At 40.9% G+C, this 16,601-nt stretch overlaps 1 protein-coding gene across 1 annotated transcript in view; it reads left to right on the forward strand.

The window, feature by feature from the left end:
- KDR (kinase insert domain receptor) overlaps nt 1-16,601 on the forward strand; it is a 79,455-nt gene that overhangs the window by 57,755 nt on the left and 5,099 nt on the right. Inside the window, exons 16-25 of the mRNA XM_039362889.1 lie at nt 81-187; nt 622-757; nt 3,650-3,754; nt 4,900-5,013; nt 5,377-5,465; nt 6,757-6,901; nt 7,737-7,837; nt 12,939-13,061; nt 13,856-13,967; nt 16,178-16,277. Of these exons, the coding sequence (XP_039218823.1) occupies nt 81-187; nt 622-757; nt 3,650-3,754; nt 4,900-5,013; nt 5,377-5,465; nt 6,757-6,901; nt 7,737-7,837; nt 12,939-13,061; nt 13,856-13,967; nt 16,178-16,277 (1,132 nt within the window). The remainder of the gene's footprint in view (nt 1-80; nt 188-621; nt 758-3,649; nt 3,755-4,899; nt 5,014-5,376; nt 5,466-6,756; nt 6,902-7,736; nt 7,838-12,938; nt 13,062-13,855; nt 13,968-16,177; nt 16,278-16,601) is intronic.

Genomic DNA, 16,601 nt, shown 5'->3' on the forward strand with positions numbered 1-16,601 from the left:
GCCCTTTAAGTATTTCAGCCGATGACCTGTTCCAACAGCTTTGGATCCTATCAATGAATCATGTCATTGTTTCTTCCCAGGGACCGATGAGAAAAGGAACCTTGAGCTCATTATTCTTGTTGGAACAGCAGTCATTGCCATGTTCTTCTGGCTACTCCTTGTAATCATTCTCCGGACTGTTAAACGGGTAATGAAACCAACCCCCGCCACCCCTGTCTGTTGGCATTAGTCTTGCATAACAAATGAAACCTGATGGGTATCCTTTTGTCTACTTCTCGGCTTTGTCTTGAAATCAACAGAGGCTGCTCCCCCCCTCCCTTTCTTGGGGCATCACATCCCTCCAGAGCATTGAAGGCCTGCAAATATTTTGCTTTTAATTGGTGGGGAGGGGGAAAAAAAGTCCTCTTTTCAGATATTAATAAAGCAAGTTTCTAACGATGGCTGATGGGTACGCGCCTCATGGAGCCGTATTGGGAAACAACGTTCTTGCGTTTCTGGCAAAACAAAAAACAAAAAAACCCCACCACCCTTCAAATCTTAACAATGCTAGTAAATGTGAGAGATGGCAGATGACTCAACAGTAAGTATAAGCTACTATTGTTAATATTGTGTTTCTTTCAGGCCAATGGGGGAGAACTGAAAGCTGGCTACCTATCTATCATCATGGATCCCGATGAAGTCCCTACGGATGAGCAGTGTGAACGTCTCCCTTATGATGCCAATAAATGGGAATTCCCTCGGGATAGGCTGAAGCTAGGTGTGCTCTCTTCCTTCCGACCAATATGTGTTTGTCCTGATAGCCACGAAACTAGAACTTTTTGCAGGTGGATATACAGTAGTGGTCAAAATTGTGGAAAGTGTATTTTTGCGGTTTGATGGCTAATAACATCACTTTTTTGGGGAGAAGTAGTACCATAAAATTATATATCAATGGAAAGATAATTTAATCAAGAATGTAATGCAACAAAGTTTGTTCAATTATCCGTACTGTATTCTATGAAACGTTATAATCAGAAAAAGGAAGCACAACTTGCTTAGGTTGAGATCAGGTAGCTTTCCTTCATCCGATTGTAGCCAATGAGCTTGAGTGTTTAGAGAGCCAATCAGGAGTCATCTTGTTTTGGCCATGAGCCAATCAGACCACAGTAGGATTCAATGATTGATGTCATGTATTGAAGCTGAGAGGAGGACATTTGTCAGTGTGTTATGTGGTCACTATCAAGTTGGTTGGGGGGTTTTTTTGGGTTCTTTCCTTTAGTGAGCTTGTAAAACGTAATAACATTAAAGTCATGGTGCAAAGAGTTGACTGGTCGCCCAGAAAGCGATGTAAAATAGTATTATTAAGTGAACAAGGCTACAGTTATAAAGAAATTAGAAGAAAAAGTGGTGGAAACTTAACCATAGCTGGCATTTCTACTGTACACTTTTCCCAAAAGGTTTCCACAATTTTGGGGGGAATCACAGAACACTTGGAAAGTTAGCTCATTTGTGCTTGGAACCTCCACTGGGAAAATCCTTAAATGCAGAACAGTGTATTGGCATTCCTAAGACCACAGAGTAAATTTGTAGACATTGTAGATTGTTCATAGGCTGTGTTACAGGCTACTCTTTGTCAACGGGTTCATGTTTGAGTTTCCCAGGAGGGTTCATGGGTTTTAATTATCACTGGAAGCCAGCCAGGTCCCATCCTTTAGTTGGAGGGAGGTCATCAGACAGTCAAAGAGGAGTGTGGCAGAATACAGAAAAAGACAGGGCACATCATCAGTAATTTCTACCATTTCTGAGTGGTGAAGTCACTGGTAGTATATCATGTGTAGCAGTGAAATCTCAGCTAGGCCACACCCCAGGGAATGTGCCAAAGCTGTGGCTCTTGGAATCCATATCTTAAAAATTCTATTTAATAATAAAAAAAGAAACTCAAGATAACCAGAATACACGCTTTTTCGCAGAGTGGCCCAAACACACAGTCAGAATTAGGCAGCTGGCAGCCAGGACTTTGTCAATCAGAGGAGGGCAGCCCTTCCTGGCACCTGTCTTATTCTTTCAAGTGACATTAGGTGGGCAACTCTTGACCACCAAGTTTCTGATTTTGAATCCTTGGGGCTGATCAAGATCACATCACTAGCATTGTTGCTTTTTCAGACAGAAGAATGACTTTGTATAGCTCTCAAAGGTGCTTTTTTTTTAATCAGAAGGCTGGGTTTTTTTTCCTTGAGGAAGAAAAAGAAGAAGACTGGACTAGTCATAACCGATGAAGCTTCTTGGATGAGAAGAGAAACATCTTTTACTTCTTCTTCTCCCTCAAGGAGAAAACATAGTTGCCTTTGAGACAATTATGACCTGGATGACTGAGAATCTCCATAGACTAGGCCAGGGGTAGGCAACCTTGGCTCTTTTATGACTCGTGGACTTCAACTCCCAGAATTCCTGAGCCAGCCATGCTGAAGAGAAGGGAGAGGTTTCCAAGCTGAGCCATACTGGCTCAGGAATTCTGGGAGTTGAAGTCCACGAGTCATAAAAGAGCCAAGGTGGCCTACCCCTGGACTAGGCTAAAAGAGTTGATCAGGATATTTTGTGGCTCCCATTTTGCTTCAGCTACAAACTCACTCGGTGGTCAAGCAATCCCGGTGTCAGTCCCCTAATGTCTACAGTACTGTTGGCTGGCCTCACAGGAACGTTAGAATATTAGAATCAAAATCATGTGAAGTATTAATACCGCTTTATAAATCCTCAATAAGACCACACCTGGAGTACCTGCATCCAGTTTTGGTTACCAAGTTACAAAAAAGATGTTGAGACTTTTGAAAAACTGCAGAGAAGAGCAAGTAAGGTGATGAATGGGCTGGAGACTAAAACATTATGAAGAACGGTTGCAGGTTTTAGGTATGGTTAGTCTAGAGAAAAGAAGAACTAGGGATGACATGATAGCAGTGTTCTAGTATTTGAGGGGCTGCCACAAAGAGCGGGGTCAACTTATTTTCCAAAGCACCAGAAGGTGAGACAAGAAATGATGGAAACTAATCAAGGAGAGAAGCAATCTGGAATTAAGGAGAAACTTACTAACAGTGAGAACAGTAGAGGGCTGGACTAGAAGACCTTCAAGGCTCCTTCCAACTCTATTCTGATCGATTGATTGTAGCTAAATAATAGTGGTCTAGTTAAGGGTTTTCTATTGACTCCCTGGAGAAAAGCCTAATGCTGGGAAAGATGGAGGGCAATAGAAGAAGGGGACGACAGAGAATGAGGTAGCTGGATGGAGTCACTGAAGCAGTAGGCGTGAGCTTAAATGGACTCCAGAAGATGGTAGAGGACAGGAAGGCCTGGAGGAACGTTGTCCATGGGGTCGCGATGGGTCGGACACAACTTTGCAACTAACCACAACAAATTCTTGCCTGGATCTCCTGCATTTTGCTGCCTTCCTTAGACCAGTATAACAATCTCATATACTCAAAAATAATGCAACCTTATATTTGATTTGATGACAAAGTTTTCATGGCCAGTACTGAAACAAATTTGCAAGGATCACCAACTAGGATATATATGTTTTCCTTTCCTTCCTTCATCCACATTTTTTTTTAAGGGAATGGGTAAATTTCTGTCCTGCCATTTGGGAATGAATAATACTCTTTTCTTTTTCTCATGTATCCAGGAAAGCCACTAGGTCGAGGAGCATTTGGTCAAGTTATTGAAGCTGATGCATTTGGAATCGACAAAACAACTACTTGTAGAACTGTAGCAGTCAAAATGCTTAAAGGTAAGAATCAAGAATCTACACTCACCCAACAAGGAAGGGATGGTAAGCAAAAGTAACAGCTACACAGATTATAATTCTTGGATGAGGAGAATTGTATTTAGATGGTTTTAGCAGTTTTAGGGATGGAAGATGGTCTTCTGCTTTATTCTTTGGTTCAGACAATTGTCCATAATTACCAAAAGACAACTAATGTGTACAATCTGACTGTATTAACAGATGCATTTCTGCATTTCCCATCTACTCTGGGTAATTATTAGCTGTTGCTGGACAGTGTTACACATTACAAATCTCTTAATATTAGCAAGCATGTAACATCTAAATCAGGGGTGTCAAACTGCCGGCCCACGGGCCAGATGTGTCATGACAAAACCGCGCCCACCCCACTGCCGGCAATGGAAAAAAAGTCATGATCCATCGCAACACGTCATGGGACGTTGCAAGTTTGACACCCCTGATCTAAATGGAATGAATATAGCCATTTTCTGACCAATGGACAAATTGCAGGGCTGAAATCTTAGCTTGCATAAACTTTCCTGGAGGGTGGGGGTTATGCATGATAGCTGTGCTATTATATGCCTTACCCGTGGTATTTGTATATGTAAATTCTGCAGGCCTTTTTACACATGGGCTAATGCCTAGTTCCTATGCACGTTATGCACATTATCTATGCAGTTTCTAATAACAACAAACTTCTATTAAGCTTGCTCACAAATCTTAAATACTATTTAAGTATAAAATAGTATAAAATACTATTTTAATTTCTATTGTGGTTTGACTCAACCCCGCCCCCCCCCACACCATTTAGACTTGTCTATAGTAACTCAACCTATGAGAGAATGGATGTAAAATAGAGGTGTTAATTTCTCCAAGGAAAGTAAAAAAAAAAAAAAAAATCCTGGTAGACTGGCCATTCCTATAAGATGCTTTAGTTAAATATGACTCGAGGTTTAGAGCAGACTTTTAAGGGTTTATCTCATGTTGCTGCAAGGAAACTAGATAGACCCAATGGATTTTGTAATTCTTCCCTACCTTTGAAATGGAAGTTGGCAGCTGAGCTAACTGAGGCCCTTCTGATAAATTGCAGCTATGGTCTATAGAATTCAGTTTATTACTGCTATTATTTGTGTGCCTTTTTTTTTTTGCAGAGGGTGCAACACACAGTGAACACCGAGCATTGATGTCCGAACTCAAAATTCTTATTCATATTGGCCATCATCTCAATGTAGTCAACCTACTTGGAGCTTGCACAAAACCCGGAGGTCAGTGTGGCTACTCAAGATCATTTCTGATGTATCTTAGAAACTGCATTAACTGATTTTACTCTGAATGGATGAGTGAATGAATGGATTGACATGACAGCTCCCCTTGTAGACCTTTCTTGGAGTTCAGCAATGAAGAAAAAAGATACAGAACTAAGCAGAAATATTTAACAGAAAACTTAACAGAGAATTAGTCAGTCGGGCAGGTTGATGACTGCTTAATACTCTTGTGTCTTCCTATCTGAAGACTTGTGTAAGATTCTGTCTGATGATGGTTGACCTATTTCTGTTTTAATATTGAACATCCTTTGGTCTGTTTTCATGATCTGATCTGATCTTTTTTTCTCACTGTACTTTGTTCAGGTCCACTCATGGTGATTGTGGAATACTGCAAGTTTGGGAACTTGTCTGTCTACTTAAGAAGCAAGCGAAATGATTTTGTTCTGTGCAAGGTGAGGTTTCGCAACGTGGAGAGCCATTCACTGTGGTCATGATGAGATTTGTTGAACTTTGTGTAACATAGAGGTTAAAGCATTAGAACAAGAATAGAAAACTCAGGTTCTTGTCTGCCATCAGCCACAGACCTTCCTTTGTGGCAGACATTCCCTTTTTCTACTTTTGCTATGCTCCTTTCACATTTTGCAAGTGTGAAGGGTACAGATGTGGAGAGCAGCTGCACTCCTTTTCTCAGCAAAGTACACATTTAACATTTCAACATGAAGCCGTTGACTAATCAGGATACACTCTGGGGCCTTCACCAATATTCTTCCAGTAAAATAGCATTTGCTTCCTTGAGAGTCTGTCTCTCATATTACTCAATAGTCCCAAGTCATCTATGATATATCACTAAGAGTCTAATCCAGGGGTAAGCAGCCTTGGCTCTTTTATGACTCGTGGACTTCAACTCCCAGAATTCCTGAGCCAGCCATGCTGAGGGAAAAGGGAGAGGTTTCCAAGCTGAGCCAGGCTGGCTCAGGAATTCTGGGAGTTGAAGTCCACAAGTCATAAAGCAGTCTAGGCCTAGGCTAGGGGTAGGCAACCTGGGCTCTTTTATGACTCGTGGACTTCAACTCCCAGAATTCCTGAGCCAGCCATGCTGAGGGGAAAAGGAAAGGTTTCCAAGCTGAGCCATGCTGGCTCAGGAATTCTGGGAGCTGAAGTCCACAAGTCATAAAAGAGCCAAGGTTGCCTACCCCTGTTCTAATCCATGTAAAGCTCAGACATAAATTTCCCAGGACTGATTTCTGAGCAGAGCCTCTCATGAGTATTTTGCTCCCTGAGGTAAAGAGCAAAATGGCAGCTTTCCATGTAAACAAGCTATTTAGCTAGGCATCTAATTTTACTTCAGTGGAAGAGTGTCATCTGGGCACAGTTGAAGGCAAGGGCACTCAATTTTGATCAAACCAAGGGTTGTATCGACAACATTTCTGGGGCTGAACTGCTAAAAAAGGCAGACCACATTAAAATGTGGGACGACAATGGCATTCATTAAAGGAAGGATGAAGGTGGCGTAGATTAACCAATGATGTGGAATCTTTGCATGTGTGAAGCAAATACTGCATATAGCTCCAACAAAATCGTACCATCACCTTTGCCATATTTTGTTGCATCTCCTGTTATGTAGCTTCCATTATTTACCAGCAACTAAAAAGTTGCACACACCCCGCTTTGTTTCTTGCCTTCAAAGACAATGATACAAATTTGATTGCGTCTTTTGCTCTTTATTTGTTTTAATTGCCACAGACCAATAATACCAGATCTGGGCGAGGACACAGTGACTTCTCTGCAGACCTAAAGAAACGCTTGGACAGCATTGCAAGCAGCCAGAGCTCAACAAGTTCAGGATTTGTCGAGGAGCGATCCCTCAGCGACGTGGAAGAAGGAGAAAGTGAGATTTGCCATATTTTTTTGAGCAAGTGTTACAACCGAAGTTGAAACGAATAATAAAATATATGAAATAAAACCCTCTATACCAGTGGTTCTCAACCTGTGGGTCAGGACCCCATTTGGAGTCGAACGACCATTTCACGGGGGTCGCCAAACAACGCAGTCCGCCATTTTTTTCCCCCTTTTCCTTAGCTGTGCTACTCCCTTTTATGCTATTGGCTTTTGAAAGCCAATAGAATAGACTCTCTTGAATAGAGTCTAATTCTATTGGCTTTCAAAAGCCAATAGGAATTGTCCAGGCTGTCTCTGCCCTCCTGAGCCCGCCAAAAGTCCCATTCTGCAAACGGTGCTGCACCAGTTGAGTAGTCCTCGACTTACGACCGGTTGAGTAGTCCTCAACTTACAACCGGTTGGGGGGTCGTGGCATTAAAAAGGTTGAGAACCACTGCTCTATACACTCAAATAACCTGAAGAAATCAAGGATTAATTTCTGTGAGAAGAAACCTTCAAGGGCAAATTAGTAAGGCTATTAATATTATTAATTGGTATTTCCTTAGCTTTACCACCCATAGCCAGATGTTCCCAGCATACTCATTCACTGTTAATATATCATTAGTCTACAGTGAGGTTTTTCTTAAAATCCTGTTATACAACAAATAAATGTAGATAAAGGCATCTCCCATGGAAAATATTCCATTCTGTTCATTCAACCGATGTAGATACCACCTTCAGCAGTTCCCATGGAAAATATTTCATCATCGCCAATTTTAACTGTATTGCTCAGGATGTGCAGCAGAGTATGCATTGTATATAAATTCATTTCTTTCTCTCTACAGCCACATCAGAAGATCCTTGCAAAGCTTCTCTGAACCTAGAGGACCTTATCTGCTACAGCTTCCAGGTGGCTCGGGGGATGGAATTCCTGGCGTCCCGGAAAGTAAGGAATTTCTTGTAGGGAAATGACACTTGTAGAATGACAACATCCTTCAGGAAATAATTGTAATAAGGATGAGGTTTGGGGGAAGGAAACTGTAATGTTTGTGTCTGGAATTCATTCAAGAGCTCAGAGCATTCTTGGGCTTAAGCTATTGATACTCCTAAGTGCTTTGATAAAAGTATTGTGAATTCACCAACAACACTGAAATACGAGTTGGAAGCTCTCTGTGTCATGGTTCCGACAGATGAAACTCTTCAAAGAACTTTGAGGCATTGTTTACCTTAAAGAATCTTTATTCGAGTAGCATAGCAACAGCACGTACATAGGCCAAGCCAAAATCTGAATTCCCCTCCCCTGAGCACATAGTATCAAAGCACAATTCCCTCCTCTAATTAACCGTCATAAATCACATTCTCCAATTAGTTTGAAATGCCGGCTTTCCCTCCAGTTCTTCAACCCGCCATTTCTTATCATCTCTTAATTCAAAAAACCTTGGTTCTCACCCTTATACAGTATTGTTATGTCTAACTAAACTCCCATGCATATTCCTCCCCCTCCCCTCTAGTATCATGTAATTCTAACTCTAAGAGTAAAACATAAAATAAAGGAAAATGGCTGCATCTATGTTGTCAAAGCAAGAACATCTGATGTTAGCAGCGTTGACACTCTGTCCATGTCCTCTAATCAGATTTTATTATTTATTTCATGAATGCATACGAACATGCACATATCTTGGGGTAAGCCATACAGAGGTCAACGGATGTACAGTACATCTAAGGAAAACTGTTGTTAATACATTTATTAAGAACTACACCCTCAAATCAACATATAAGGGTGCGTTTAGTTGAAACAAGACAGTTAGTGATAGATGTTCCTGTGGGAAGGAAGGTAAATATTGTTCTAATGTGGTATAATAGTTGAGATGTTATACTGTAATAGGGGACACTCAGATTCAAACATGGCTGGTTGTTATGGGAGGAAAAAAAATAGGAGGAAGATTTTATGTAGGCCACCTGAAAAGCAGGATATGGAACTAATAAAAAAAAGGATGACCCAGTTAGAGACATCCAGAAATGTCCTCTCTCAATGTATTTGGCTCCTTCTTCCATTAGACATAAGGAACCTTTTTTTTAAAAATAGAGAGCAAACTCCTCCATAGTGAGCAGAACTAAAGCAAGAAGTGGATTGGGCCAGAGTCCAAACTTATTGAGGACTTCATTTCTCTCTCTGGGATTCATCCTTTCATTTTATTCATAATAGTCTTTTTCTTTTGACTTTTTTTTTCACCCTTCTAACACCTTCTTCACCTTCTACTTCTGTTTTCTACTCCAGGAAAGAAAGAGAGAAGCCTTTCCAAAGATCTGACTAGATCTCTTATAGAAAGTTTTAAAGTTAGGCTGAGATCAACATGAATTTACACCAAGGGCTGTAGGTGATCCTAGGGCAGGGGTCTGCAACCTTAAACACTCAAAGAGCCACTTGGACCCATTTCCCAGAGAAAAGAAAACACTGGGAGCCACAAAACCTGTGCACGCGCATGCAAGGGATGGGGAGCTTGATTGAAGAGTTTAATTAAAAAGAAATAGAGGCTGCTGGGCATGAGTTTTCTCTCTCTCTCTCTCTCTCTCTCTCTCTCTCTCTCTCTCTCTCTCTCTCTCTCTCTCTCTCCCCTCTCCTCTCTCTCTCTCTCTCTCTCTCTCTCTCTCTCTCTCTTTCTCTTTCTCTCTCTCCCCCTCTCTCTCCCTCTCTCCGATCTTCTGCTCACCTGGCAAGCTAGCTTCAGGCTGTTCTCCAACAAACTGACACACATTCTTATTGGGCTGGCTCTCTCCTGCCCTTCCTGCTTCTTGCAGAGATGCAGCGAAGGCAGGAGCCCTGCCCAATAAGCTTGTCAGCTCGTTGAAGGACAGTGTGAGGCCACTCTCTTTTTGAGAGAGAGAGAGAGAGAGAGAGAGAGAGAGAGAGAGAGAGAGAGAGAGAAGGGAAGCGCAAGTGCCTCTCTCTGTCTCTCTCTCTCTCTGCAAATGGCAGAGGAGACTGGGAGCCACAGGAGAAGGTTCAAAGAGCCACAAGCAGCTCCGGAGCCGTAGGTTGCCGACCTGTGTCCTAGGGCAATGGGCCATCCAGATCTGCAGGGTATGAGAGATACAGAAATAACAGTCTACTCGCCTGCATGAAGCTTATCTAAACCTCTTTGATAGCCATTGGAGCACCCCTGAGTCGGCAGAGTTACGAAAATGTATATTTTGTGGGTTAAGGCCTGATTTTCAGGGGCAACAGGATCACTCCTAGTCTATTCCTTTAAATGTTGTGTAGCTAGCCTTCCCTTTGGAATATTCTTCCCTAAGACCTGACAGATCCTTAACCTTCTAGCCTTCCAAAAAGCTTTAAAATCTGGCTTTCCTACAAGCGTTCAAGAGGTCAGAACTCAACAAAGCTTCCTTGGGGATGTGTGGGGATGCATTATGTTGAATTATCTGTGTTGGAGGTTTTTATGGTTTTTTAATATTTTTTTAATGGTTTGTGAGCTGCCCAGGGTTAAGTTGCATAAGATAGGTAGCTGTTTAATTTTTTTAAGTAAGTAAAACAAACATGGCTTCCAAGTCTGACAGAAGCTCAAGGCACCCATTTGTCCTTTAATAAATCGCCAAATCTGCCAAAATTCAAGCCTAGTTTAGGTTCCTTAATATGGTGAGGCACAGCTCAAAATTCCACATAGAGGATTTCTCTACCCTGTGAAGATTTTCTTGTTGGAAAGCATTCATAGCCTTTCCACGTTTTGAATAGTTAAAACCACACCTTCTCCCTGACACGTATTTTTTTTTCTATTTGCAAGGAATTATAGGCATCAGATTGGTTTTTTTTTCCTTCATGGGTTCAATATTATTTTGAGAAACCTAAACCTCAGTAGAAACAATATGGTGCAGACTGAAGTCTTCTTCAAGAATTCTTAACCAAGGGAAGAGAAGAAGGAATGGGCTAGTTCAGGGCTAGGGAACCTTGGCTCTTTTATGACTTGTGGACTTGTGGACTTCAACTCCTAGAATTCCTGAGTCAGCATGGCTGGTTCAGGAATTCTGGGTGTTGAAGTCCACAAGTCACAAAAGAGCCAAGGTTGCCTACCCCTGGGCTAGTTCAACTCATCTCCATTTATCTTTGAGGAACTTTTGAAGAAGTGAAATTTCTATTCAGTGAAGCTCTCCAACAGAGCAAAAGAGCTATAGCAGGGGTCTTCAAACTTGGCAACTTTAAGACTGGTGGACTTCAACTCGCAGAATTCCTCAGCCAGCCAGAGGAATTCTGGGAGTTGAAGTCCACAAGTCTTAAAGTTGCCAGGTTTGAAGACCCCTGAGCTAGACTAACTTGAAGTATAAAGTATGACTTGCCATAGACCAGTGGTTCTCAACCTGTGGGTCGGGACCCCATTTGGGGTCGAACGACCATTTCACGGGGGTCACCAATTAGCAGAGTCTAATTCTATTGGCTTTCAAAAGCCAATAGGAATTGTCCAGGCTGTCTCTGCCCTGCTGAGCCCACCAAAAGTCCCATTCTGCAAACGGTACTGCACCAGTTGAGTAGTCCTCAACTTATGACCGGTTGAGTAGTCCTCGACTTACGACCGGTTGGGGGTCGCGGCATTAAAAAGGTTGAGAACCACTGCCGTAGACTCTGCTGGACTTAACACCTTGCTATCCACACTGCTCTTGTGCAATTTGTAAGAGACCTTCTTTGGTATGGAACAGAATATTTGTTCTGTAGACCAGGAGTGCCCATGAATGGAGGAAAAAAAGGCAAGATGACAGCCATTAGAAGCCACCACTTTTTTTTTTTTAAAACAGGTGTCACATTTGAAAGCAGCTTTCAGAAATTCAGGCTTTCTTTTTTTAGTTTCACTTTTATATTAGTTTATCAAAATACTAAGAGAAATTCGAAAAAGTAATAGAAAACTAGGAAGAGGGGGAAGAAAAAGAAAAAAAAATGGTTTAAAGAAGGAAAAGGGTGGGGGGGGGAAGGCACCAACTTCCAACTCTCTTTAGCACAGCAGAAGATGACAACATTACAACCACAGCTTTTTACTTTTACACAACAGTACATATTAGCCATTTCTATAACAATTGTTGTTAGTTGTGAAGTTGTGTCTGACCCATCGCGAGCCCATGGACAACGTTCCTCCAGGCCTTCCTGTCCTCTACCATGTTCTGGAGTCCATTTAAGCTCAACGCCTACTGCTTCAGTGACTCCATCCAGCCACCTCATTCTCTGTCGTCCCCTTCTTCTATTGCCCTCCATCTTTCCCAGCATTAGGCCCTTCTCCAGTGAGTCCTTCCTTCTCATTAGGTGGCCGAAGTACTTGAGTTTCAGCTTCAGGATCTGGCCTTCTAAAGAGCAGCCGGGGTTGATCTCCTCTAGGACTGACCGGTTTGAACGCCTTGCAGTCCAGGGGACTCACAGGAGTCTTCTCCAGCACCAGAGTTCAAAGGTCTCAATTCTTTGGCGCTCAGCCTTTCTTATGGTCCAACTTTCACAGCCATACATTGCAACTGGGAAAATCATGGCCTTGACTATACGTACTTTTGTTGGCAGGGTGATGTCTCTGCTTTTTAGTATGCTGTCTAGATTTGCCATAGCTTTCCTCCCCAGGAGCGAGCGTTTTTAGTTCTTAGAGATTCTAAAAATATGCTAGAAGGGAATTTGCTTGTGCTGTTGAGTCCATGTCTCTATTCTTATCCCTGGCTTCGTGTGGATTAAACTACAGAGTTTCCTTCATTTATCCCTATCTGCCTTGTCCAACCTGACATTTTCAAGTGGTGTTGGAGCCATAAATCCCCAAAAAACCTATTGACCAAGAATGTATGCTGTCTAGATTTGCCATAGCTTTCCTTCCCAGTAAACCTATCTAATTAGTAAAAACAAAATCAATGTTTCATTTTTTTTCACACGGTAAGCACAAAATCCAGAAGCAATTTCCAAATAGAAACAAAGTTAAATATATCCTCTTCTTTGGATAAAAGAATCAATTTGACCATCTCTGCTTCTCCTTGCTGTGGGGAATAATATACGCTTCTGTTTACTCATTAAACTCATATTTATCTTGCTTCAGTGTATACACCGAGATTTGGCCGCTCGCAATATCCTTTTATCCGAGAGCAATGTGGTCAAAATCTGTGATTTTGGATTAGCTCGGGACATCTACAAAGACCCAGATTACGTCAGAAAAGGAGATGTAAGTTCAGTGTCTGAAATTTTCAGACATTTATTTAAAATTCATGCTAACCGTGACATCCTAAGTGCCTAACCCCACTTTCACTTCATCGATTAGCAACCATGTTGTGATCAGTTTACTACAAGCTTTCGAGTTTTACTATTTTATAACTTTTAACATTTATGTAAATTACTGTGTCAATAATGTTTTTGTTATTAATTGGTGGTATTTAAGATATATAATGTTATTGATGTTGAATTTGATTACAGCCGCAAGGCTGCTAGTAGGTCAATATTGGAAGAAGGAATCTTTGCCTACTTTGCAAGAGTGGTTTTTTTAAAGTATCTTACTTGGCGGAAATGGCAAAGATTTCGGCTTTCTTAAAAGAGCAAATGCAAGAGAAATTTTTTGCTGTATGGGAAAAATGGATAAATTTTATACAATTTAAATTGGATATGAAAAAATACCATTTAGCTTTTTTATAACTTGTATAAAAACTCTACTTTTTTTTTCTTCTTTTCTTTGCTTTTTTTTAAAATATTTTTTTCTTTTTAAGGTTTATAATTCTTTATTCATATATATTTTGTTCTTAATTATCTTATAATTTTGTTAATTTCTTTTAATTAAGCCTATATTCTGCTCTGGGAAGCTCGGGGGGAGAGGGAGGGGGTGATTTGGGAGGGGTTGGGGGAGGGTTGTATTGTTTTTTTTTTGTCTTATTGTAGTTGTTATTGTTTTTTTCTGTCTTTGTAAAAGTTTTTAAAAAATTTTCAATTAAAAAAAAAGATATATAATGTTGTTTCTTAAATATTTAGGCTAGATTACCCCTGAAATGGATGGCCCCAGAAACCATTTTTGATCGTGTATACACAATTCAAAGTGATGTCTGGTCTTTTGGTGTATTATTGTGGGAAATATTTTCATTAGGTAAGTTGAATGTCTTTGCTGGCTAATTCTTCTCAAGGTTTTAACATTAAAGACTACGGGAATGTAACCATGTTTTTAATGCAGTGTCATTATAGATACCTATTTCTCCACCAATGTAGAAAACAAAAGTGAATATTTAGTAAACATTTAAGTGTTTGGAATATTTTTATTTGTTGCTCCTTAATAAAAACCCAAGACCTTCATTAAGACCCAATTATGTCCATGAGTTTGATTCCTGTTCATATTATTATACTGATGAAATGTTACAGAATAACAGAGCTAGAAGGGACCTTGGAGGTCATCTAGTCCAACCCCCTGCTCTGGCAGGAAACCCTGTATCATTTCAGACAAATGGTTGTCCAATTTCTTCTTAAAAACTTCCAGTGTTGGAGCATTCACAGCTTCTGGAGGCAGGTTGTTCCACTGAATAATTGTTCTAACTGTCAGGAAGTTTCTCCGTAGTTCTAGGTTGCTTCTCTCCTTGATTATTTTCCATCCATTGCTTCTTGTCCTGCCTTCAGGCGCTTTGGAAAATAGCTTGACTCCCTCTTCTTTGTGGCAGCCCCTGAGATATTGGAACACTGCTATCATGTCCCCCCTCGTCCTTCTCTTCATTAAACTAGAGGACATACCCAATTCCAGCAACCGTTCCTTATGTTTTGGCCTCCAGTCCCCTGATCATCTTTGTTGCTCTTCTCTGCACTCTTTCTAGAGTTCCATGGATTGTCATGGATCTGGAACTTCTTGCCATCTAATTTTGGAGGGTTGCCCTTAAAACATCGTACTCCATTTTTCTAGGTGCTCTGATACCCAGGAAAGTGTTTCAAAAGATGAGGGAGCGAAAGGGTCTGTTTTGTTAGATCAAGAAACCTTTCCCTCAGTCCAAATCTTAGAAAATAAATTTATTGGACCATGATGATAAATACATTATTACACTTTTTATATGCTGTTACAGGACTCCCATATTTTGGTTGGAAAATGTCTAGCAAAACAATATCCAAGTATTTTTTTTAAAAAAAATTAATGTTGTCACATTAGATTTATTATGGATTCTTTCTATGCTGGCGATAGCACACTTCAGCCAGGCGGTACCTATATGGTTTTCAGCCAGAAATTTGACCTCACCAGAGAACTATTAGAATTATCTGTAAAAAACGTGCATTTCAAAATAGAGAAATTCAGAATATAAGAGTTTGTTTGAATCCTAGATTGGCCTTGATCTCCAGGTCCTACCAAATGTTTGAAGTGGAATCAATCTTGTTGTTCCCATTATTAAGCTACAGCTACTCCTTGATTTATTGCCACAATTGGGTCTACAATTTTGGTCGTACATTTTGACACTCATAGAAGTCAAGACGCCCATGTGATTGGACCTGATTGCTCAACATTTGTATGGTGGTTGTTAAGCAAATCACACATTTATAAGTCCAAATCATGCAGTCGTATGTAAGAACCCATTCTTCCGAATGCGCAGGGTTTTTTGTTTTTTTTTTGACAAATGGCAGTAAACTTTCAATATTGGGAAGAACTTGGAGATCAAGTCCACTCTGGGCTTCAAAGAAGGCTCTTACGTTCCAAATGTTTCAATTTTTCAATGCATGTTTTTGCCAGGTACTGGCAAAAAATGTCAGAAATCGTAGTTATATGACTATGGAGTATTGCAATCAGTCATAAATGTAAGCCAGTTGCCAGGTGAGATCATGTGGCTGCAGAGGGTGGCACAACATCTTACAATGACCACAAATAGTTTAGGGCAGGGGTAGGCAACCTTGGCTCTTTTATGACTTGCGGACTTCAACTCCCAGAATTCCTGAGCCAGCCATGCTGAGGGGAAAGGGAGAGCTTTCCAAGCTGAGCCATGCTGGCTCAGGAATTCTGGGAGTTGAAGTCCACAAGTCATAAAAGAGCCAAGGTTGCCTACCCCTGGTTTAGGGGCTATAAAGCATCTTTTGCAAGGCCATCATAACTCAAAACAGTTTTTAAATGACCACTTTTAAGTCAACTGTTTTAGCAGTCTTGACCTTTTTCTGATCGTCTCCAAAAGATCGGTTTACCTGCTGCCGATCCTGATCTATCTTCTGCCCACTTTTGGTGGAAGTGATGTACCTGTTAAATTTGTAGCTGTTTTTTCATATTGGCGAAGTGTAGATAAGCAGTACAATGAGACCAGAATTTTTAGGCAATTTTTAAAAGAAAATCTACTCTTTTAGGGGCCTCTCCATATCCAGGTGTAAAAATTGATGAAGATTTCTGTAGAAGACTAAAAGAAGGAACAAGGATGAGGCCACCAGATTACACAACACCTGAAATGTAAGAAATTTTGCAGTTGAAAACACATTTTGTAGCAGACGCTGATCATACGTTCGTTCCGTTCCCTTCCATTTCATTTAGGAATGCTCCAGTACCAATAAAACACATCCATTAGTCGGCCAACACAACTTTGATGTTAAAGCAGTGGTTCTCAACCTTTTTAATGCTGCGACCCCCAACCAGTCGTAAGTTGAGGACTACTCAACCGGTTGTAAGTCGAGGACTACTCAACTGGTGCAGTACTGTTTGTAGAATGGGACTTTTGGCGGGCTCAGCAGGGCAGAGACAGCCTGGACAATTCCTATTGGCTTTGGAAAGCCAATA

This window comes from Crotalus tigris, unplaced genomic scaffold (assembly GCF_016545835.1).
Source record: "Crotalus tigris isolate CLP2741 ecotype Arizona unplaced genomic scaffold, ASM1654583v1 scf7180000019483.1746242, whole genome shotgun sequence".
NCBI lineage: Eukaryota > Metazoa > Chordata > Lepidosauria > Squamata > Viperidae > Crotalus > Crotalus tigris.